The sequence below is a fragment of the Convolutriloba macropyga genome, chromosome 13 (assembly GCF_964194025.1).
Source record: "Convolutriloba macropyga chromosome 13, txConMacr16.3, whole genome shotgun sequence".
Classification (NCBI taxonomy): Eukaryota; Metazoa; Xenacoelomorpha; order Acoela; family Convolutidae; genus Convolutriloba; species Convolutriloba macropyga.
The window spans coordinates 41486448-41510114 of NC_134480.1; the positions used below are offsets into that span (position 1 = coordinate 41486448).

The 23667-nt window shown below is 34.3% G+C and overlaps 2 protein-coding genes across 4 annotated transcripts in view; one reads left to right on the forward strand and one right to left on the reverse strand.

The window, feature by feature from the left end:
• Positions 1-23667, forward strand: part of LOC142352235 (nucleoporin p54-like) — a 608913-nt gene that overhangs the window by 568190 nt on the left and 17056 nt on the right. For 2 of the 3 annotated variants that reach the window (XM_075404695.1, XM_075404696.1), the window contains exons 2-6: positions 609-797; positions 9859-9978; positions 10673-10878; positions 15889-16085; positions 16871-17039. In XM_075404695.1, coding sequence (XP_075260810.1) covers positions 620-797; positions 9859-9978; positions 10673-10878; positions 15889-16085; positions 16871-17039 — 870 coding nt within the window. In that variant the 5' untranslated portion in view covers positions 609-619. The remainder of the gene's footprint in view (positions 1-608; positions 798-9858; positions 9979-10672; positions 10879-15888; positions 16086-16870; positions 17040-23667) is intronic. The other variant, XM_075404697.1, reaches the window with a different exon arrangement.
• The window catches only part of LOC142352233 (sec1 family domain-containing protein 1-like), a 354741-nt gene that overhangs the window by 242494 nt on the left and 88580 nt on the right, over positions 1-23667 (reverse strand). The window lies entirely within an intron of this gene.

Sequence of the window (23667 nt, forward strand, 5' to 3'; positions counted from 1 at the left end):
CTCTTCTTAATTCGAGGTTTGAATTTAAAAAAAAATGTATGAAAGATTAAGATAAATCGGCTTTTCGATTATTCTAAAATTTTCTGTAACTCTTCTCGGCAATAAAAAAACCTCCGTTTTGTTTATGTCGGCCTCGTAGGGAAACAGCAATATTACAAAAGTGAAGCTCTTTTGAAAATATCTAATAACTTCAGTAAAAAAAAGCTCAATTACCGACATTGTTTGAAGAGAATTATTCTCACAACACTTTTTGAATTTTGTATAAAGCAAATGGGGCTAGATAAGCAGTTTTTGACCTGGATATAAGTTTTTAAAATTCAATTTTTTGAAAACAATTAGTTTTTTACTATGCTTTTAATTCAGAACTTTGCAAGATAAACAATGTGGCAAATTTATTTCAGCTATCTTCCTATCGCACGACTATTGTTCACATCTTCCACATCTGCTTGTGTGGACGTTTGCTCCGAAATGCCTGCCAAAGTCAAATCTTCAGCAAAAATAGCACTATTTTCTGCGTTTTCTTGAAAAAACTTGTAGTGAACTAAAACATAGTTTCAGTTTTGGTTTGCTCGTGATGCAACATTTTTGTAGTCTTACTTGATTCTTTAAGATACGAACTATGTTTGGCGCCTCAACAGGAGCAACCACTGGCTCCCTTTTCGGAGCTGCGAAACCAACTGCAGCTGGAACTCTTTTTGGAGGTGCTGCCTCATCTACAGGGACAACAGGTGGGGGACTATTTGGTACCCAAAATACTGCCGGGGCAACTGCTCCCAAAAGTCTTTTCGGAACTGGCGGTAAGTTGAGCTCTCTTTAGTCTACTTATCAGACCTCTGATATTATGCTTCAGATTTTGAAGATTTCAAAAATTTAAAAGCCCCTAGGGAAGCTACTGGACATTATTCACTTGGAGCACAAGACCTGAGGACCTGTCAAGTGGGTATCAATTCAGTGAAGAAATTGTTTAATTATTTCGATGCATTTTCTTATCAATTTTGTTTTTTTGGTTTTCTTTGTTGCTGACAAATTTGTTCTCAAGTCCTAGTTTTCCTAATTTTCCTGGTTTCTGAATCTCTTTTTAATTGCTATAAAACGAAGTGTTGTAGCAATTATTTTAGTCCTGAGGTCTTTTTATGCGATTTTTCGTTTGACCGATTTTTCGTCTGACCCTTTTGACTTCTCATCCTCAAAAACGGGATAACAGGTAACGCGCTGGATTTTAAGAACCTTTCGTTTAACTAGACTCTAGGTATGCGATTCACCGAAACTGCTTTCCAGACTCAATTTCATGGTTTGAAGGGCGGGTCTTATAGTTTGCCCCTTCAAGAAAGCTCAAGCTAGCCTCCTTAAAGTGTAGCTAGCTACTGACGAAGCCAAAGCGCTCAGCAGTCGGTTGAGAGCAATTCGCCCGTCGTTAGTCGGTTATGTCAATTTTAGGACATCTGATTTTTTGTACTTGGTTATTGTTCAAGTTGATCAGGCCGGGAAATATGTTGTATAAAAATTTTGTAATCGCTTCGAGATAAAAATGTTTTGGATGAGGCTTGCTTGTAACATTCATGAGTGTAAAGTTCTTTTTAAGTTGTTAGACTTTGACAGCTGTACGATTCGGAAAACTGCTGTTATATACCCTTTTAATATAGACATTTGATGCTCCTGTCCTGGCTTTTTTTCATTAACAGTTTTCAAAGTTTGAGTGTGGCATTGTCCCTATGGCTATCTAATGGGACCCAGCAGATAATAGTTTTGTCATTTTTTGTTTTACCAGGATGTATATCTTGTATTTGTGGTGCACAAATTTCTTATATCATAGACTTTTTTCAGTTTTCTGAAAGTATCTTGAGCCATTATCTTAAGGATGCAAATATATCTTTCGGAAAATTTTACAGAAAAAAGGTTTTTTCTGCGCACAAATTTCTACATTTCATCAAATGTTTAAAGAAATTTTGGTTTTAATTCAATTTTCAATGCATTAGGCTGTCTAGTTAAACTTATTAGACGCCATTTTAAATTTTCGTGCTTCTTGAGCAATTATTTAGCTCCTGTTTTATATAACTAATTTGATACTTTGTCTGGTTTAGTGTGTCTTTGTATAAGGATATAATAAATTTGTTCAAGTTTCTGAACGATTTTTGTTAAGTTTGTTTTTTACTATATTTTTAGAATCTAAAATTTTCCCTAGTTCCATTTTTGAGTTTTTTGGCAGGGTAAGATACTTGCTTTGTTTTTTTTTACTGTATTGTTGGAAGCATGATTAGCTCTAAATGAAAGCATTTTCTCCGAGATAATTTTTCTTGTGTCTTCCCTATTTTGTGTCTTATTTTTTCGTTTTTCTCTCGCTCGTTGTTATATTACGCGGTCAATGCCGCGGTCTTTTTTGTTCATATTGTCTATTCGAAAGAAAACGAGATAGTGGGTAAAAAGAATAGGCAAAGTGAGCTGCTTTTGGCTGAATTTTCAAAAGATTTAATTAAAACTGTTCAGGTCTGCTTGAGTTTTCTAGCACGCTCATTTTTAATGATGTTTTAACTGTTTTCATGTTTGTCTCAATTGTACTTTTCTTGGGCAGAAAAAATTTTTTGGGCAGAAAAAATAGCTGATCGCCGTTCTCGTTGAGGATAAAAACTGCCGATTTCTCGATGTTCAGCCCCAAATGTTTGTTTAGACCGGTTGTTTTGAAGGCTGAGCCAGCTGATCCTAGTGTCAACAAATTCGAATTAATTCTAAAGACAGTGACGAAACTGTATTGGATTAGTAGCAGTCATGGAACTTTTCCAGCTTTTTGCACTTTTCCCCTATTAATGTTCTGATTATTTTTAGAATACCTGAAAGCCCAACAGACGAGGGATTATTTATTTCAGAAACAAAATTCGTCCAAACATACTATTAGAAAGTTAGTTGTGGGTAGATATCATAATTTATACACATTTCAAACAGGGAAATGGCTGCAAGAATTTGAAGCTGAGAAATTAAGTAAAGTTAATCCCGAAGCGGCTGAGGTCTTGCTAAAATGTGAATATTTGCTTTTGGTGTGGTTTTTTAGATATCAGTTTTTAAATTTTTTTGTGTAAGAGTGTTTAGATTTGCGTGATAAAAAATTGACCTCTCATTCACAATTTTAATAGTTATTAATGTTTCGACTTTTTTGCAAGGTTTTGCCAGTCTTGAAAAATTTGCTTGTCGAAGAAGGTTGTTTTGCTTGTTGGTTGTTATGTATATTTTATTTGACTGCTCGATTTGCTTTATTTGTTTTCAAATTTTGGTTCTTTTAAATTCATTTTTGGCGTTATACATATATTTTAAAATTGTTTGGCAATTTTTTTGTTTATTTTTATTTCTGTAACAATCGATTTGCTGTTTTGGGCTGTTGTCTCTTTTTCAGGCCGGGAAGTATCTTGTTTAATAGCCTCACAGCGATAGCTGGGGCAATTGGCCTTCTCTTGTTTTTTTTCGTCGTCGCGATTTTTGTTACGACCATATGACGTCACAGCCACTTCAAATCTGCTTTTTGTTCATTCGTTCATGCAATTTCAACTGAAGTGCGTGTGTGACGTCATTTTTCGCTCTTAGTGGAGCGAGTTTTTTGTTCATTCGCGTGATTAAATTTTTGGTCACAGTTGACTTACCTCACTCCCGAAAATGACTTTTAATTACTTTAATTCAAAGAGATAAGGTCAAATGGGTGTGTGTCACTCGAAATGAAGGTTATTTGAGAGCAGCTAATAGAGGCAGCAAAAACTTATACGGATTTTTAATCAAAATATAACATATCAGCCTTCAATGAAAAGACGAATTTTTTTGGTCTCAACTGATTTTTTAGACTACAGATCTACGAAGCTATTGCGGCTATTTTCTGGCAATCTGCCAGCTATGTTTAAAAGTTTTGTAATTGTTTGAGATAAAAATTGGAGCTTGTTTTGGATGAGGCTTGCTTGTAACGTTCATGATTGTAACGTTCTTTTTTACTTGTTAGACTTCGACAGCTCTGCGATGCGGAAAACTGCTGTTGTATACCCTTTTAATATAGACATTTGATGTTCTTGTCATAGCTTTTTTCATTTATACTTTTCAAATTTTGAGTATGACATTGTCCCTATGGCTATCTAATAGGACCCAGCAGGTAATATTTTTTGTCATTTTTGTTATACCAGGATGTATATCTTGTATTTGTGGTGCACAAATTTCTTATATTATCATTGACTTTTTTTCAGTTTTCTGAAAGTATCTTGAGCCATTATCTTAAAGATTCAAATATTTCTTAGGAAAATCTTGCACATAAGGTATTTTAAGCGTACGAATTTCTACATTTCATCAAATGTTTAAAGAAATTTTGGGTTTAATTCAATTGTTTTCAATGCATTAGTCTGTCTAGTTAAACTTATTATATGCCATTTTAAATTTTCATGCTTCTTGAGCAATTATTTAGCACCTGTTTTATATAATTAATTTGATACTTTGTCTGGTTTAGTGTGTCTTTGAATAAGGATGTAATGAAATTGTTCAAGTTTCTGAACGATTTTTATTAAATTTGTGTTTGTTTATTATAATTTTAGAATCTAAAATTTTCCCTAGTTCCATTTCTGAGTTTTTTGGTAGGGGTAAGATACTTGTTTTGTTTTTTTACTGTATTGTTGGAAGCATGATTAGCTCTAAATGAAAGCATTTTCTCCGAGATAATTTTTCTTGTGTCTTCCCTATTTTGTTTCTTATTTTTTCGTTTTTCTCTCGCTCGTTGTGATCTGACGCTGTCAATGCCGCGGTCTTTTTGTTCATATTGTCTATTCGAAAGGAAACTAGATAGTGGGTAAGAAGAATAGGCAAAGTGAGCTGCTGTTGGCTGAATTTTGAAAAGATTTAATTAAAACTGTTCCGGCTTGCTTGAGTTTTCTAGCACGCTCATTTTTAATGATGTTTCAACTGTTTTGTCTCAAATGTTTGTCTCAAATGTTTGTCTCAATTATACTTTCTTGCATGTTCTTTCCTGCATGAAGAGCTGAAAAGAATTGATAAAAAGAAATACGATATACCGATAAAGACCTTCACCAAGCTCGATTGCATTAGTTAATTTTTTTTAGAATTTATGTTATCTAATGCTAATTAGTGCTAATAAGCTACTGTTCGTCTGTTAGAGGCCGAGATCAGCAGAAATAGCTAAGTGTGCTAAAAGTTCACACCACGTTGGAACATTTTTTTTTGTGGGTAGGGATATCATAGTGTATACACATAATAAACAGGGAAATGGCTGCAAGAATTTGATGCTGAGAAATTAAGTAAAGTTAATCCCGAAGCGGCTGAGGTCTTGCTAAAATGTGAATATTTGCTTTTGTTGTGGTTTTTTAGATATCAGTTTTTAAATTTTTTTGTGTAAGAGTGTTTAGATTTGCGTGATAAAAAATTGACCTCTCATTCACAATTTTAATAGTTGTAAATCTTTCGACTTTTTCGCAAGGTTTTGCCAGTCTTAAAAAATTTCCTTGTCTACGAAGGATTCATTGGTTTTTGGTTGTTATGTATGTTTTGTTTGACTGCGTGATTTGCTTTGTTCGTTTACAAGGTTTGGTTCTTTTAAATTCATTTTCGGCGTTATACTTATTTTTTAAAATTATTTGGCAGTTTTTCGTTTATTTCAATTTCTGTAACAATCGATTGATTGTTTTGGGCTGTTGGCTCTTTTTAGCTTCTGGAAGTGCATTTGAACGTTTTACGGCTTTTCATTTTCTTCTTTTTTGGCGTTTATTTTCTTGTATCGACGTTATTGCCGTTTTTCTTATTTGTTTAGATTCGCACATTGTGGAGTCACCGGAAGCTTCTTTAGATTTCATTATCTTACGGCCTTTTTTGAAAAATTCGCATCACACGTTTGCCCTTTTGTTTAACAAATTGCATTTTTTTCTGTTTTACTTCACCAATACTTTCTATCAATTGGGCTGTTCCTCTAGCAAATTGACGCAATATAACCAATATGGTTAGAAGAGCTGGAAAGAATTGATAAAAAGAAATACGATATACCGATAAAACCTTCACCAAGCTCAATTGATTAGTTTATTTTGTAGAGTTTTTTGACCTAATGCTAATTAGTGCTAATAAGCTACTGCTCGTCTGTTAGAAGCCGAGATCAGCAGAAATGTCTAAGTGCTGAAAGTTCACACCACGTGGGAACATTTTTTTGTTGGTAGGGATATCCTAATGTATACACATTTTAAACAGGGAAATGGTTGCAAGAATTTGAAGCTGAGAAATCAAGTAAAGTTAATCCCGAAGCGGCTGAGGTCTTGCTAAAATGTGGATGTGCTTTTGGTGTTGTTTTGTAGATTTCAGTTTTTAAAATTTTTTGTGTAAGGGTGTTACGATTTGCGTGATATAAATTGACCTCTCATTCACAGTTTTAATAGTTATTAATGTGTCGACTTTTTTGCAAGGTTTTGCCAGTCTTGAGAAATTTCCTGGTCGAAGAAGGTTTTTTTGCTTGTTGGTTGTTATGTATATTTTGTTTGAATGCTCGATTTGCTTTATTTGTTTTCAAAGTTTCGTTCTTATAAATTCATTTTTGGTGTTATACATATATTTAAAAATTGTTCAGCAATTTTTTGCTGATTTCAATTTCTGTAACAATTGATTGATTGTTTTGGGCTGTTGTCTCTTTTTAGCTTCTGGAAGTGCATTTGAACGTTTTACGGTTTTTTCTTTTTTCCTATATTTTTGGCGTTTTTTTGTATCGACGTTATTGCCGTTTTTCTTATTTGTTTAGATTCGCACGTTGTGGAGTCACCGGAGGCTTCTTTAGATTTCATTATCTTACGGCATTTTTTTTTGAAAAATTCGCATCACATTTTTGCCCTTTTGTTAGACAAATTGCGATTTTCTTTTTCTGTTTTACTTCACCAATACTTTCTATCTATTATGCTGTTCCTCCAGCAAATTAACGCAATATAACCAATTTGGTTAGAAGAGCTGAAAAGAATTGATAAAAAGAAATACGATATAGCGATAAAGACCTTCACCAAGCTCGATTGCATTAGTTAATTTTTTTTAGAATTTATGTTATCTAATGCTAATTAGTTCTAATAAGCTACTGCTCGTCTGTTGGAATCCGAGTTCAGCAGAAATATCTAAGTGTGCTAGAAATCCACACCATGTTGGAACATTTTTTGAGGGAGGGATATCATAATGTATACACATTTTAAACAGGGAAATGGCGGCAAGAATTTGAAGCTGAGAAATTAAGTAAAGTTAATCCCGAAGCGGCTGAGGTCTTGCTAAAATGTTAATATGTGCTTTTGGTGTTGTCTTTTAGATTTCAGTTTTGAAAATTTTTGTGTCAGGGTGTTTAGATTTGCGTGATGTAAATTGACCTCTCATTCACAATTTTAATAGTTGTTAATCTTTCGACTTTTTCGCAAGTTTTTGCCAGTCTTGAAAAATTTCCTTGTCTACGAAGTTTTTTTTTGCTTGTTGGGTGTTATGTATGTTTTGTTTGACTGCTCGATTTGCTTTATTTGTTTACAAAATTTGGTTCTTTTAAATTCATTTTTGGCGGTATAGATATTTAAAAATTGTTTGGCAATTTTTTGTTTATTTCAGTTTCTGTAACAATCGATTGATTGTTTTGGGCTGCTGTCTCTCTTAGCTTCTTGAAGTGCATTTCAAGTCTTTACGGTTTTTCATTTTTTTCCTTCATTTTTTGCGTTTATTTTCTTGTATCGACGTTATTGCCGTTTTTCATAAATATTTTAGATTCGCTCATTGTGGAGTCACCGGAAGCTTCTTTAGATTTCATTATCTTACGGCATTTTTTTTGAAAAATTCGCATCATAATTTTGCCCTTTTGTTTAACAAATTGCGATTTTTTTCTGTTTTACTTCACCAATACTTTCTATCTATTATGCTGTTCCTCCTACAATTTGACGCAATATAACCAATATGGTTAGAAGAGCTGAAAAGAATTGATAAAAAGAAATACGATATAGCGATAAAGACCTTCACCAAGCTCGATTGCATTAGTTAATTTTTTTTAGAATTTATGTTATATAATGCTAATTAGTTCTAATAAGCTACTGCTCGTCTGTTGGAATCCGAGTTCAGCAGAAATATCTAAGTGTGCTAGAAATCCACACCATGTTGGAACATTTTTTGAGGGAGGGATATCATAATGTATACACATTTTAAACAGGGAAATGGCGGCAAGAATTTGAAGCTGAGAAATTAAGTAAAGTTAATCCCGAAGCGGCTGAGGTCTTGCTAAAATGTTAATATGTGCTTTTGGTGTTGTCTTTTAGATTTCAGTTTTGAAAATTTTTGTGTCAGGGTGTTTAGATTTGCGTGATGTAAATTGACCTCTCATTCACAATTTTAATAGTTGTTAATCTTTCGACTTTTTCGCAAGTTTTTGCCAGTCTTGAAAAATTTCCTTGTCTACGAAGTTTTTTTTTGCTTGTTGGGTGTTATGTATGTTTTGTTTGACTGCTCGATTTGCTTTATTTGTTTACAAAATTTGGTTCTTTTAAATTCATTTTTGGCGGTATAGATATTTAAAAATTGTTTGGCAATTTTTTGTTTATTTCAGTTTCTGTAACAATCGATTGATTGTTTTGGGCTGCTGTCTCTCTTAGCTTCTTGAAGTGCATTTCAAGTCTTTACGGTTTTTCATTTTTTTCCTTCATTTTTTGCGTTTATTTTCTTGTATCGACGTTATTGCCGTTTTTCATAAATATTTTAGATTCGCTCATTGTGGAGTCACCGGAAGCTTCTTTAGATTTCATTATCTTACGGCATTTTTTTTGAAAAATTCGCATCATAATTTTGCCCTTTTGTTTAACAAATTGCGATTTTTTTCTGTTTTACTTCACCAATACTTTCTATCTTTTATGCTGTTCCTCCTACAATTTGACGCAATATAACCAATATGGTTAGAAGTGCTGAAAAGAATTGATAAAAAGAAATACGATATACGGATAAAGACCTTCACCAAGCTCAATTGCATTAGTTTATTTTGTAGAGTTGTTTTGACCTAATGCTAATTAGTGCTAATAAGCTACTGCTCGTCTGTTAGAAGCCGAGATCAGCAGAAATATCTAAGTGTGCTAAAAGTTCACACCATGTTGGAACATTTTTTGAAAGGCTGTGAAGTTGTGTTTTCTTTTAGTTTTAATTCCCCTTAAAGGATGGTTTTACAAAGTAAAAAAGAATCAAATTTTGAGGCAATATACTCCAACTTAAAATCAGTTTTCAAAAATAATTTTTACCGTTGATCCCCTACACTAGTCCGCTCGCCTACATATGACATTCCTATAAAACGCAACGTTCACTTACCAGAAACCCCAATCTACAGTTGATGAACACCATCAAAGTTTCGCAATGAGCAGAAAGTTGTCACTAGATCCAATTTATGCACTTTTTTCTCTCTGATATTTAACACAAGTGCAAACTTAGCCATAGTTTAACATACCTGGAAACATGTCACACCTTGTGACAACTTCGTGTTTATAGCGAAACTTTGATGGTGTTTATCAACTATACATGAGTATACATTTCTGGTAAGTGAACGTTGCGTTTTAACTGAATTTCATAGGTGGGCGAGGGGACTAGTGTAGGGGGGGGGATCAATTGTGTAAAAATTGTTTCCGAAATTTGATTTTAATTTGGAGTTATATTGCCTCAAAAATTGATTTTTTTACTTTAAAACTAGGGGGTGCTTACTTACTTTTGCCATTCAGTATATATATTGTTTGTCAGTAATTCCTCTTGCAGAATTGTCCATTCGCGATAGCGCTAAGGGTGCGCTGAAAATCAAGTATACGAGTTTTCTGGTTTCCTTGAAGTTCCTAACATATGAATTTTTAATTACGTTTTTTGTAACAGGGACTGGTGGTCTGTTCGGGACGCCTGCATCGTCATCAACTGGGGGGTTGTTTGGAGCATCGGCTGGTACAAGTCAAACAGGAGGAGGACTTTTTGGAACAACTTCCACCACTGGAGGAGGTCAGCCAGGGTCATAATACCCTTTGCAAAATTCGCTTAAATATCCTTGAGGTCACGGTCAGAGATCCTGTTCGAATTTTTAACGTCTGCATGATATTCTGTGTCACAGGGAAGCTTCAAGTTTACCGAAATATTGATACGAAATTTGAGGTGACCGGACTGTAGACTGAAAGGACAGCAGATCGAAAACAGAAAAAATGGGACAATAGATTGAAAATAATCGCTTTTCTCATTAGCTTAAAATAAAGTTTATGCGAGCTGGCATAAATTTACCGCATCTGATCATGACTCAGTGGGCCGTGAGAATTGATATGAATCTATTACAACCGAACAGAATGTCACGACCGCACATGTTATGCGCTTGTATTATAAGTGAGCGCTTAAATCTGATTGACCAGTACGCAATTTGAATTGAGTTTTCGAGTCTTTCCCATTATAGCCCCCCCCCCCCCCAATTATGGTATAATTACAATGAATTGGGGGGGGGGGGGGGTATACGATACCTGACCACTAAGCTGGGGGGGGGGGGGGGCTATAATGCTATAATGGGAAAGACCCGAAACTTCGCTTTCGATCTATTGTCCTAGCATCGAAATGTGGAGGATCCGAAAACTATTCGATCAAAAAGAAATAGAGTTACAAGTAAACTTAATCTTGGAGCAATTTCGATAATTTCGTGCTGGCATTGTTTAAGGGTTGTTTGGAAACACAGGTGGTGGTCTGTTTGGTAACAAATCTACGACTGGCTTTGGACTGGGTCAAACCGGTTCCTCTACCACCGGGGGACTCTTTGGAACCTCCGCAGGTACCGGTGGATCGTTGCTAGGCGGAACAACTGGATTCTCGCTTAATCAACAGAAGCCAGCGACTGTTGACCAGAATCAAAACATGAATCAATTGGTTAGTTTTTTTGTTCCTGCTTTCGAATCGTAACACTAGAGCAAATCTCGGTTTTTTCATATTCTGATTAAAAACACGAAAAAACGACTGTTAAGAAAACAGAGCAAAGCTGAAAATGATTTTCTTGACTTAATCACGCGGCGGAAATTGATTTGGGATATAACTGCTATTGATGGGAATTAGAACGAACCTAGTCTAAACCCAAAACTTTTGTACGGCTTGAGTTACTACGAATTTTGTTTAATTAGGAACGTTTTAAATACAAATATAGATATAAAAAGTTATAAAAATATAACTTCCTATTAAGTCGTCGATGAAGAGTTGTAATCCAAGAGTTTTCATAAAATGAAATTTCTAAGTAATTTTTTTAAAAAATCTTAAAAAAGGCTAATACAAATTTTGCTAATACAGCTTTTTTTTATCTATGACATTAAGGATCCGTAAGGGAAATTTCTAGGATAACAACTTTTGGTCTACCCGGGAAGTTGACGGCGGTCCTCAACAGAACCTACTATCTGAGCCGCGGCTAGTCTTACCACCGTTGTACCAAAGCTGTGATAAATAATTAACTTTATTAATAGCCGCCCTCATCTTCTCAGCCGGCTATTATAGCGCTCCTATTTTTTACATTTCAAAGAAATTGAATTGTATTGGTGCGCTGTGTTTTTTTTAAGATATGTTCACACATTTTTCAATGACTTTGATCTTTCAAAACCGGATAAACAGGTAAAGCCCAGCGGGAATTAAGTTTCATTAGAGGCCCAAATTGGGCTTTAGTAGTCCTTCAAGTGCTTATAGTGGTGCAGCTGCTAGGATGGCCTTAATTTAAGGTTAAAAGGTCATTTTTAGGAGTTTTTTGGGCTCAAAATAGTGCAATTTTTCATGTTTTTTTGTTATTTTTGTTTTGATGAGTCTTAGGTTGAAGTTTTAAAAAGTTGATGAAGGCCTTTTGCAAGACAAAATTGCTTGTTACGACCATTTTATGAGCTATATGTTTTGGTACTACAAACACGCAAAATGATACTAATTTTTGCTATTTTTTTCAGGTCTTTTGAAAATTTTTGTCATTTTTGAGTTTTTTAGCCCTAGGTGTCAAGAAACCTCCTCTAGGGTTTGAAAAAGGGTTTGATGATAGATTACTCCATAGATTTTAGTGGTAAGGGAATGGTTTTCGGTTTTTTGCCCTCATGAATTTTAGCATTTTTTGACAAAACTTGCAATTTTTTTCTTTTTTTTAAAAACATTTTAAAAACCAAATTTTTATTTTTTGAACTTTGAAATTTTTTCAAAAAATTATTGCCTATCGATCTATGAGCCAATGAGTTTTTTTAAATTTGGAATTGGTTACTGGATAGCCTCCAGAGACACAGAAATGACTCTGAAGATATTTATATCACAATTTTCAGCAACATTACTTTATTATTTGCTATAGATTTTTTTTCTAAATTTTTTGTTCATTTTCGAGTTAATCGATCTTCAAGGGCCAATGAATATTTTTCAGGTCTTGCAGATATAATACTGGACCGATCTCCGAAACAAAAATTGTTTTTGAACATGTTTTTGAAATAGGTATTTTTGAAAGGAAAAATTTTTGCCTTAGGTGTAAAAGCTTCAAGAGTTTTAGCAATGAGTATATTTTTGTTTAGTTTTTTAATTCTTTTAATTTCTCAATTTTTTGCGATATTTCGTTTGTGTTTTGGCTGGCATTGTTCAATTGATCTGCTGGTCAAGAGTACGTCTGAATTTTTCATTCAGTTCTTCGAATTGTATTTCAGGACTTGTCCTGCTATGTTTTTTTTTTACTTCGTCGAACTTTTTTTCGCGTTACCCATTTTGCCGCTTTTTCGACATTTTGCGTGAAATCTTTTTGACTTCTCTAGGCTGGTTTCACTCTGGTCATTCTGCTCAAAGTCCTTTTAAACATTGTTGTCATTATTCATGTTATTTGAGTCCCAGGGGCCAGAAAACCTCATCAGGGGTTGGATGATAAGTCATTGAAAATTTTTAGTTGTCATGGAAAAGATGTCAATTTTTGAATATCACAAATTTTAGCAATTTTTTTGACAAAATTTGCATTTTTTTCAGGTTTTTGAAAATCATCGTCATTTTTTCAGTCTTTCCAGCTTCAGGGACCAGGCAAGCTCCTTTGAGTTTTGTTAATAGGGCAGTGCATAGTTTTTAGTAACAATGGAATGGTTTTTAACATTTTAATGTCTCGAATTTTAGCATTTTTTGATAAAATCTGCAATTTTTTAAGGCTTCCTAAAGTTTTTGTCAGTTTTTGATATTCGTCCATTCTCAAGTGCGAGAAAGCATATTCCACGATCTGATAAAAAGTTACTGCATGGTTTTTAGTTTCAATGGATTTGTTTTCAACAATTTAACTATTCGACTTTTTTAGAAGTTTTTTGATTAAATTTGCGATCTTTTTCAAGTTTTTCAAATCATTTGTAGTTTATTTATTTTTTTCTTGCCTCAGTAGCCAGGTAACTTCATCCCGGATTGGATAGTTTGTTATTAAATAGTTGCTAGGGGTAGTTTAATTGCTTTCAACATTTTAAAAACCGAATTTTTATTTTTTGAACTTTGAAATTTTTTCAAAAAATTATTGCCTATCGATCTATGAGCCAATGAGTTTTTTTAAATTTGGAATTGGTTACTGGATAGCCTCTAGAGACACAGAAATGACTCTGAAGATATTTATATCACAATTTTCAGCAACATTACTTTATAATTTGATATAGATTTTTTTTTCTACTTTTTTTGTTCATTTTCGAGTTAATCGATCTTCAAGGGCCAATGAATATTTTTCAGGTCTTGCAGATATAATACTGGACCGATCTCCGAAACAAAAATTGTTTTTGAACATGTTTTTGAAATAGGTATTTTTGAAAGGAAAAATTTTTGCCTTAGGTGTAAAAGCTTCAAGAGTTTTAGCAATGAGTATATTTTTGTTTAGTTTTTTAATTCTTTTAATTTCTCAATTTTTTGCGATATTTCGTTTGTGTTTTGGCTGGCATTGTTCAATTGATCTGCTGGTCAAGAGTACGTCTGAATTTTTCATTCAGTTCTTTGAATTGTATTTCAGGACTTGTCCTGCTATGTTTTTTTTACTTCGTCGAACTTTTTTTCGCGTTACCCATTTTGCCGCTTTTTCGACATTTTGCGTGAAATCTTTGACTTCTCTAGGCTGGTTTCACTCTGGTCATTCTGCTCAAAGTCCTTTTAAACATTGTTGTCATTATTCATGTTATTTGCGTCCCAGGGGCCAGAAAACCTCATCAGGGGTTGGATGATAAGTCATTGAAAATTTTTAGTTGTCATGGAAAAGATGTCAATTTTTGAATATCACAAATTTTAGCAATTTTTTTGACAAAATTTGCATTTTTTCAGGTTTTTGAAAATCATCGTCATTTTTTCAGTCTTTCCAGCTTCAGGGACCAGGCAAGCTCCTTTGAGTTTTGTTAATAGGGCAGTGCATAGTTTTTAGTAACAATGGAATGGTTTTTAACATTTTAATGTCTCGAATTTTAGCATTTTTTGATAAAATCTGCAATTTTTTAAGGCTTCCTAAAGTTTTTGTCAGTTTTTGATATTCGTCCATTCTCAAGTGCGAGAAAGCATATTCCACGATCTGATAAAAAGTTACTGCATGGTTTTTAGTTTCAATGGATTTGTTTTCAACAATTTAACTATTCGACTTTTTTAGAAGTTTTTTGATTAAATTTGCGATCTTTTTCAAGTTTTTCAAATCATTTGTAGTTTATTTATTTTTTTCTTGCCTCAGTAGCCAGGTAACTTCATCCCGGATTGGATAGTTTGTTATTAAATAGTTGCTAGGGGTAGTTTAATTGCTTTCAACATTTTAAAAACCGAATTTTTATTTTTTGAACTTTGAAATTTTTTCAAAAAATTATTGCCTATCGATCTATGAGCCAATGAGTTTTTTTAAATTTGGAATTGGTTACTGGATAGCCTCCAGAGACACAGAAATGACTCTGAAGATATTTATATCACAATTTTCAGCAACATTACTTTATAATTTGCTATAGATTTTTTTCTAAATTTTTTGTTCATTTTCGAGTTAATCGATCTTCAAGGGCCAATGAATATTTTTCAGGTCTTGCAGATATAATACTGGACCGATCTCCGAAACAAAAATTGTTTTTGAACATGTTTTTGAAATAGGTATTTTTGAAAGGAAAAATTTTTGCCTTAGGTGTAAAAGCTTCAAGAGTTTTAGCAATGAGTATATTTTTGTTTAGTTTTTTAATTCTTTTAATTTCTCAATTTTTTGCGATATTTCGTTTGTGTTTTGGCTGGCATTGTTCAATTGATCTGCTGGTCAAGAGTACGTCTGAATTTTTCATTCAGTTCTTCGAATTGTATTTCAGGACTTGTCCTGCTATGTTTTTTTTTTACTTCGTCGAACTTTTTTTCGCGTTACCCATTTTGCCGCTTTTTCGACATTTTGCGTGAAATCTTTTTGACTTCTCTAGGCTGGTTTCACTCTGGTCATTCTGCTCAAAGTCCTTTTAAAGAGCAGCTGCTCGGCAAAGCAATTCAAAATGAAGAGAGTCAGTATAATAAATCAATGTCAGAAATAGAAACGGGATAAACCCATAAAGCCCATTTTTAGATGCCCGGTACTTGAACTTTGTTCTCCGGTACTTGAAGTTTTAGTTACTATCTATAATGCTTATTGGTATTGATGATGGACCCTGTAGCCTCTCACTGAGAGACAGGAGTATGTTCAATTACGAAATGACATAAAAATAAATCGCACTTAAAAATGTTTTAGTATAAAAATCAATTTTTGTTGATATATTTTTTCTTTCAATCCCAATAGAGCTATGGGAATCAACGGCGGCTATTTTCCGGCAATTTGCCGGGTATGTTTAGCTTTGTACACAAGCTGGGGTATGACAGAGTTCTCGCACGATGGTTCTGTTGAGAAGGTCGTCAGATGAGGATTTATCAGTATAAGGTTTATCAAAGCTCTGTTCGAAGGTGTTGCATGCCTCAGTGTCAAACCCACAGTTGTTTGCGGATGAGAGAAATGCAGTTGTGGCCTCATGGAACCAGCTTCAAGCCAGCTGGGGTTTCGGGAAGGCCTTCTATGCCCCCAATGCCCAACCAGTTGACCTGACACCCGAGAACCCATTCTGCCGATTCAAAACAGTATCCTATTGCAATCTACCCTCTCGGTATAAACAATTCTTTTGAAGAGTTCAATTTAGTGTGATACTTTTACAGTAGTCTTCTATGCAATACATTAGGTTTTTATAAAATGGTGATGAATTTTAGAACAATATTCATATAGTAGCTGAATAACCGAGTCGCGAAGGACATTTCTTTTGGATCTATTCTGCACCTCTCCCCAAGCTTAGTGCGCATATAACTTTTACGCCCCCAGCCGAATGTGCCATTTTTACATGGTAACCTGCTATGTAACATCATATAAAATTGTAATTTGGGGGCATATAAACACTGGGGGAGGAAACAGAATAGGTCCTTTCTTTTTATAAGTTATCCAATCTACTCGTGTAATGTAATATGAGAAATGAATTGATGATGGCGGTGGTTAATTGCTCTCAAAGTCCTGTCGGTCTTTTTTCGCTTGACCAGTTTTTCGTCAGGCATTTGACTTTTCGTCCTCAAAAACGGGATAAACAGGTAGCGCCCAGCGGGTATTAAGTGATTAAGTGCTCTTAGAGCCTTTCAGCCCACTAGTCTTCAAGTATGCCATTCACAGAATCTGTTTTGGAGACTTATATTTATGGTGCGATGGGCGGTTAGAGATTGACCCCCCCCCCCCCACTGCCACCCCATCAGCCCCTCGGTGCACCCCCCCTGCGCTCACTTACGCCCCTTCAATTAAGCTAAAGCTAGCCTTACCTAACCGTACCTAGCCACTGACGAAGCCAACCGCTCGCCGGTCGTTTGAGAGCAATTTGCCCAACGTTAGTCGGTTATGTTTGTTTGTGTGAAGCAAGGACGAAGATGGAGAGATCTGTATGGTGATGAACAAGCCAGTGTCTGATCTGATCACTCACCAGCAGCAGTTGATAGACACAATGTTTGCCAAACTGTTCCAGAGTAACCAGTCAGTGTCCATCACTATCACCAGCACTAAGCCAATCACTGAGGCACAGACCGAGGTATTACGAAAAATTAATGATCAGCTGGAAAACTACTGTTTGTTTATTGCTCTCAAATGATATTAGTCTTGTGCTTTTTTATGAGACGTTTTGCTTGACCGATTTTTCGTCTGACCCTTTTATTTTTTTGTCCTCAAAAACTGGATAAACAGGTAAAGCCAGGAGAGCATCGTGACCGAGCAACTCTCTTAGAGCCGTACGCCTTACTAGTCTCTGAGTATGTGCTTAACCAAAACTGTTTTTTGTAGAGACAATTTCATGGTGTGAAGAGCGGTTCTTAAAGTTTGACACCACCCACCCCAAGTTTGACGCCATATTTTATAATGGTTACGAAGCAGTAAGCTGAGCGTAACTAAATTGCGGTGCTCTTGTTTTCTTACAGTCCAAAGAGTTTGAATTGTATTGGGATGCTATCTTTTTAATAGCCGCACAGCGATAGCTGGGGCTATTATTGGCCTTCTCTTGGTTTTTTTACGACTCGAAGAGGAGTATTGGTTTTCTTAAGGTTTTTTTTTTTACCGGAAGTACTATTCGTTCAGACGATGTTTTGACCTAAAAGCGAAAGCGAGTAAAATTGCAGTGTGAACTAATTTTTTCTGAGCGAGAGAAGTTTTTTGATCATGCGCTGCGTTTAGTGAATGACTTTTTGACATTAGTTTTTGACAAGTAGTTTTTGACTGAATGGCACATATAGATAACCGTTTTTAGCCGTTTTTTCGTCTAAGTGGCCTATTTTTTTTGCTGGTAATTTGGTTTTTTGTAGAAATAATTTTTAATCGATGCTATGTTGAAATGTAAACCCGGGAAATTGTTAGCACAGTATTTTGCATAGCCTGAAATTGCGTTTCAAATGCGAAATTGGCTCATATTTCTTGATTTTTTAGTTAATTTTTGGCTTTTTTTCTATTAATTTCTTCATTTTTGGATCTTTTAGCTGTTTTTTGTCAAAAATCAGTTAATATGGCAACTTCCCTTTGATAATTCATATACTCAATGCCTCTTTCTACCTCGATGTAATTTTGTTTCATAAAATTGTACATTTGCAAATCCGATTTTCATAGTTTTTTGCAATTTTTTTTTTCAGTTTTTCGTTTGTATTTTGCTTTTAATTACTAGAAATAGTATTTTGGGGAAGATGAGGGACTTTAATTTTGTTTCAATAAAAATTCAATCATTTTTTGGTGTTAAGTTTTGAAAAAACAGATAATTTTTTTCATAAATGCAGTCTTAAATATTTTTTGACCACTTTTGAAAAATGTTTCATTGTTTCGTATGTCTGGATTCTGCTTTTTCTTGTTTTATTCTGTTCAGCAAGCTGGATTTTTGTCTCGAATAACTCGTTGTCTTTTCTATGTCTCGAATGCTGATCAATGAAATGTACTCGTTTTTCTTGATTTTTTTTAATTTGATTTTTAACTTTCAAAAATCAAGAATTGGTCTTTTTGTTACGGTGTTCCTAACATTGTGTCCATATTCTTCACATTCTCGTTTGTATCATTCTAGTTTTGTCCTGGCACCTACTTTTGTTTTCGTTATATTGATTTTTTCAGTTGTTAAAAAATTGAATGAATTCAGCTTTTTCTTAGATCTTGGTTTCTTCGGTTTGCAATTGATTTAATTCAAAATAAGGCAGTACTGGGAGTTTGCTAGAAAGTCTTTTCCAACATTTCGACTTATTACTATTCATTGCATTTTTATTCCGGGCTGGGTATTGTTTTTAGACGATTGTTTGCCTTTGAATATTATTCTGTTGCTTTTGTTTTTCTATGATTAATTTAATTTTTGAATTAGTATGAAATCTTGTTGTCTAGCATATATACAACAAGGAAGAATCATGTATTATTTTTGTCTTAATTGCCGTGATTAGAAATCTAATGGTAGTGGTTCTCTGATTCTTAAGTTTGAGCACTCTTTTTTGAATAATTTTGACTTTCCTGTCTTTTTTGAAAAGTTTTTATCTGCCGTTTGCTTTGGCGATCTTTTAGAAGATTAGAAGCATTAATTATCTGAGGGCAATTGATGGCCCTGTCAGCTTTGTCAGGCTATCAGTTTTTTGACCATCCTAAATATTTCAGACTTTTTTAACGTTACCAAACGTTTTCAATAATAAAATTTTGCTGCATTTTCTTTCTCTTGGTGACAGTGGTTTAAATTTCACCGATTTTTAGATCAGACCCGCGGAGGTAATGAGTTAATGGTTTAATACAAAAGGTAATGGCTTCAGCGTTTTGTGAAGTTTTGGTGCTTCGAGTCGCTTCCGGAATTCTTCCGGCTATGTTTTTTATTTCGTCGTCATGATTTTTGTTACGACCATATGACGTCACAGCCACTTTTTGTTCATTCGTTCATGCAATTTCAACTGAATTGCATGTGTGACGTCATTTCTCGCTCTTAGTGGAGCGAGTTTTTTTGTTCATGCGCGTGATTAAATTTTTGGTCACACTTGACTTACCTCACTCTCAAAAATGACTTCCTCACTTTGAAATTGACTTTTATTTACTTTAATTCAAAGAGATAAGGTCAAATGGGTGTGTGTCACTCTAAATGAAGGTTATTAGAGATCAGCTAATAGAGGCAGCAATAACTTATACAGATTTTTAATCAAAATCTAACAGATCAGCCCTCAATGAAAAGACGAATTTTTTTTTGGTCTGTCTTTTTTACTGTTTATTTTTAGACTCCCGATCTACGAATCTATTGCGGCTATTTTCTGGCAATCTGCCAGCTATGTTTAAGATGATTTTCAAAGTCAAATGTGAGTGGTGCTTTTATTAATCGAGCCGAAAGAGGAATTGGAGCGAAACAGCGAGTTGCTTAGTGTCGGGGATTTTTTTCGCTCCAATTTTGAATTAGAGTGAGAAAACTTTATGAAAAAAGCGTATTATTGATAGTGGTTCATGTGCGAAGAGTGGACTTCTGTTTTTTGGATCGTTGTTTCCCAATGGGCTTTAAAGTTCATTTCTATTCATTTCGAGGTATGGTTGTTTCTTTTGTCTGTGAAAGTTCTTTGAATTTTATCTCATAACTTTGCCTGCTATGTTTGGTCGTCAGATACTTCTTCATTTTACATTTTTTTACGCCGTGAACTCTTAACAGAACAATCTTTTTCCATCTTTTTGCGCCGCTCTTTGCTGTTTCTATGTGCGTGACGTCATTTCTTAAGTGTCGTTTGCGTTGAGTTCTAATCTTATTGCTTGATAATTTTATCATGATGACTTACCTCTCTTTTTATGACTTTTTAACACTGTTCAGTTTTGTTTCTCTGATAATCTTTAAGATAATAAAGGGCTCCTATATAATGAATAATTTAAGCAATAAAGTATGGCGACCAAATTGAAGTGAATAATTTTAATATTTTAGAAAACAATTGTCGAGTTTTTTGAAGAGGTTTTGTATGTTTCATTAGAAACTCCATCAGCTCAATTCGATATCTGTTGCCCTCTATATTAGGAATCTGTCGGATGTATTCTAAACATTTAATTCCTTTCGGAAAAATTAGTTAGTCATCGTTTGCGTCTGGTTGATATTGGTAGCTTTGTAACTCTACGACGAACTCTACCTGTTCTATCTAGCTGGAAGTATTTTTGACATATCTAACATCTCTGCCTCTTCAGGAAGCTACGATTGATATATTACAGATGGAACTTTCCTCTTAAAGTTTTTATTTCCCCCTCAACGATCTGTTATTATACTTTGAACCGCAATAAAATAAACAACGTATGTCGTTTTTGTAACAATAATTATGCCACTTTTCAAAATCACTGGTATCATCAACGAAGTTTTCACTAAGAGCTGAAAAAGTTTTGTTTAGCAGATATGGTCTTTGAATTGGTCCATGTTCAATGTTTCGTCTGCGCGGGTTGTGGTTAGAGCATCATCAACTTTTTTTAACTGGGGAATGATCAACTCTGTTAAACAGCATGGAAACTAGAAATCCTTGCTTTGTTCTACTTCCAGTACTTAGCGTGACATTGGTGGTCCCTTATACTCCGATGAGAGAGGCTATCACTGTATGGGAACCCATGAACACCTTATGTTTCGCTAAAAGTTTATGCTTTTGTTACTAGCTTTCAAAAATAAATGTAGATGCTCTTGGCCAGTGATTCCTAATTTCAAGAAATAAAGCTCTTCCTTGAGGCAGGTCATACAGATCATCAATTCCTCGTCAAAAGGAAAGGCAAAGAATAATGCAAATAAACATTGCATCATTTATTTGTACTCTCAGCAAAGTTCTTGCAAATATTTTTCTAGCGATTTGTGGGTTTGTGTAATACATCAAATGCCTCTCGAAGCTAAGTTGATGATGCTATTTAGTCATTAGGAGTGTCTCATTTAAATTTCTGCTTTTTCAGAAGTCGCAGTGCGATGAGTATTTCCTTGCAAGAAGTTTTTGTCTTGCAAAATCTAATGAAGGAATGTTTTTTTTCGGTAGACATTCGAGTACAGAAAATTTGTCGATTTGAAAACTTTTTGTTATTGGAAGCAAGGAAATTTTGCTTCAAACTGGTTGCATTAGAAATGATATTGGAAATTTTTAAAGCAGTATTTATATACTGTAGCTCACAGAACTTTTTCATGGCTCTTGAACGAAGTTCATAGCAATTATTGTAAACGTGTGTTGTGTGTCTTTTTTTAATGCAAAAATTTCGCTTGACAATTTTGACTTTTCGAGTGACTTTTACGCCCTTGACTTTTTGCGTTTCGAGTGATCTAAAAATCTCTCTCAATCACAATTTCAAGCAGCTGAACTCAATTGGCGGCAATTTAATACTAAAAGTCAAATGAAAAGTGCGCCGAAGCTGGTGCCATTTTTTACTTTAAGTATTAATAGTGGTATATGTTAACCTCTAATGTGGTTATTTGAAGCCCACTCTTGAACTTCCTCCCCCCACCCCCCCCCCCCGACTGAAGCAGGCTGCACTTGATTAGAGCTCCCACTAGTCGTTCGAGAGCAATTCTTCCGACGTTTAGTCGGTTATGTTTTAATTCTAATTTTCAATATGAAGAAATAGTATTTGTTGATCTATTTTTATTTTGCCTTGAAAATTTTAATCCTAAGGGTATAGATTTGAATTAGACTGTTCAGTAAAAGTGCACCTATATGAGATAACGGGTCCGAAACACGCGGATCATTAGTTCACAAGTTCTTTGAACGCAATGAATGCAAATATTTGGATATTTTCAAGCTTAAAAATAAAGCGCGCTTACATTTTGGTTGAAAAATTTCGACATTTTTTAGTGCGAAGAATTTTAATTGTATTAAGAAAAAAGTACCATGCGCGATTGTTACTCAGTCTCTGCTGAGAGAAAGTTTAGTGATATTTAGTAATAAATATCTAAATTTTTCATTAAGCGTGGCTATTGTAACGTCCTAAAGTACGTTTTATATAGTAATCGATGTATCTTTTCCCCATTTTAACTGGTCGCCTTATTTAGTGCTATATTTGCAATGATCTCAAGGCCATATATAGACCTCATTTTCTGCCTTATTAAGATGAGAAAATGTATATTTACTTTATTAATATCCTGTAAACGTTCTCAAGTATATTTGTTCTAAAAACCATTTAATTATCTTTTATTTGATTTACCCATAACAGAGGAATTTGTGATAGTGCTAACCTGTTTTTAGATTTACAATTTACACTTTACTATGTTCATCTTATTTGCCCGGCACGTGTCAACACGCGCCAGAAGTACTATTTATCCTGAGTTAATCTTGATGTATTTGTAAAACTGATTACTCAAATGTAAATACGGCCCTCAGGTCTTGAAAAGTATTAATCAGAGCGACACAACCAAGATTGTCAAGTTAAAATTCAGCAGTCAAGTAATTCAGTCTTAGATTAAAATCTCTTTCTTTAGTGACAAAAGCTATAGCTGTCGGCCCTGCTCAGAAGCAAAACTAAAACCGCTCAGGCCCTGAATTAATCACGCGAAAAGAATAATTTAAGAAACAAAAGCTATGCTACTAAGTCGTTAATTAAATTAGCGAGAAACATTACTTCAACAAACTTAACACAATAATATAGCCGGATAAAGGTATATTACATGGTGACAGGAGTGTAGACAGCTTTTTCTCCCAAAAAATTGTTTATCTTTTAAATTTTTCCCATTTTTTAATGCCATTTTTATTCAAAACATTACTTATTTGTACGATTCTGATGAAGTTAGACAACCAACTGCATAAATTTGATTTAACACTCTTTTCCTACGGAAGTCCCAACATCGGAAATACCTCCGCAGAAACGTACTCTATCTTTCTTGAAGATAAATTATTCACTATTTTTATTGTTGGATTTACAGAAAAGTACAAAGACAAGCTCATTGCAATAGTATCATTCGACAATCAGTATGAATTCACATCAGTAATTAAGCACATTAAAAGGGAAATGTATCTTGACTTAGAAAGCCTGAAATCCCAATTGATATTTGAAAGCGGAGATTCTAAAATTAGTGCTTTATAATTCACTCATTTTCGATGTCTCTTAACAAACTTTGTTTATATTTTACTGCAGCTTTTTTATCTTCTTCATCATTGTTTACTATCTGATCACAGCACTCTTTAACTCTTCATGACAGACAGCGCAATTAGCGTTTCCTTCGAATTATCAAAAGTCAATGCAACAGA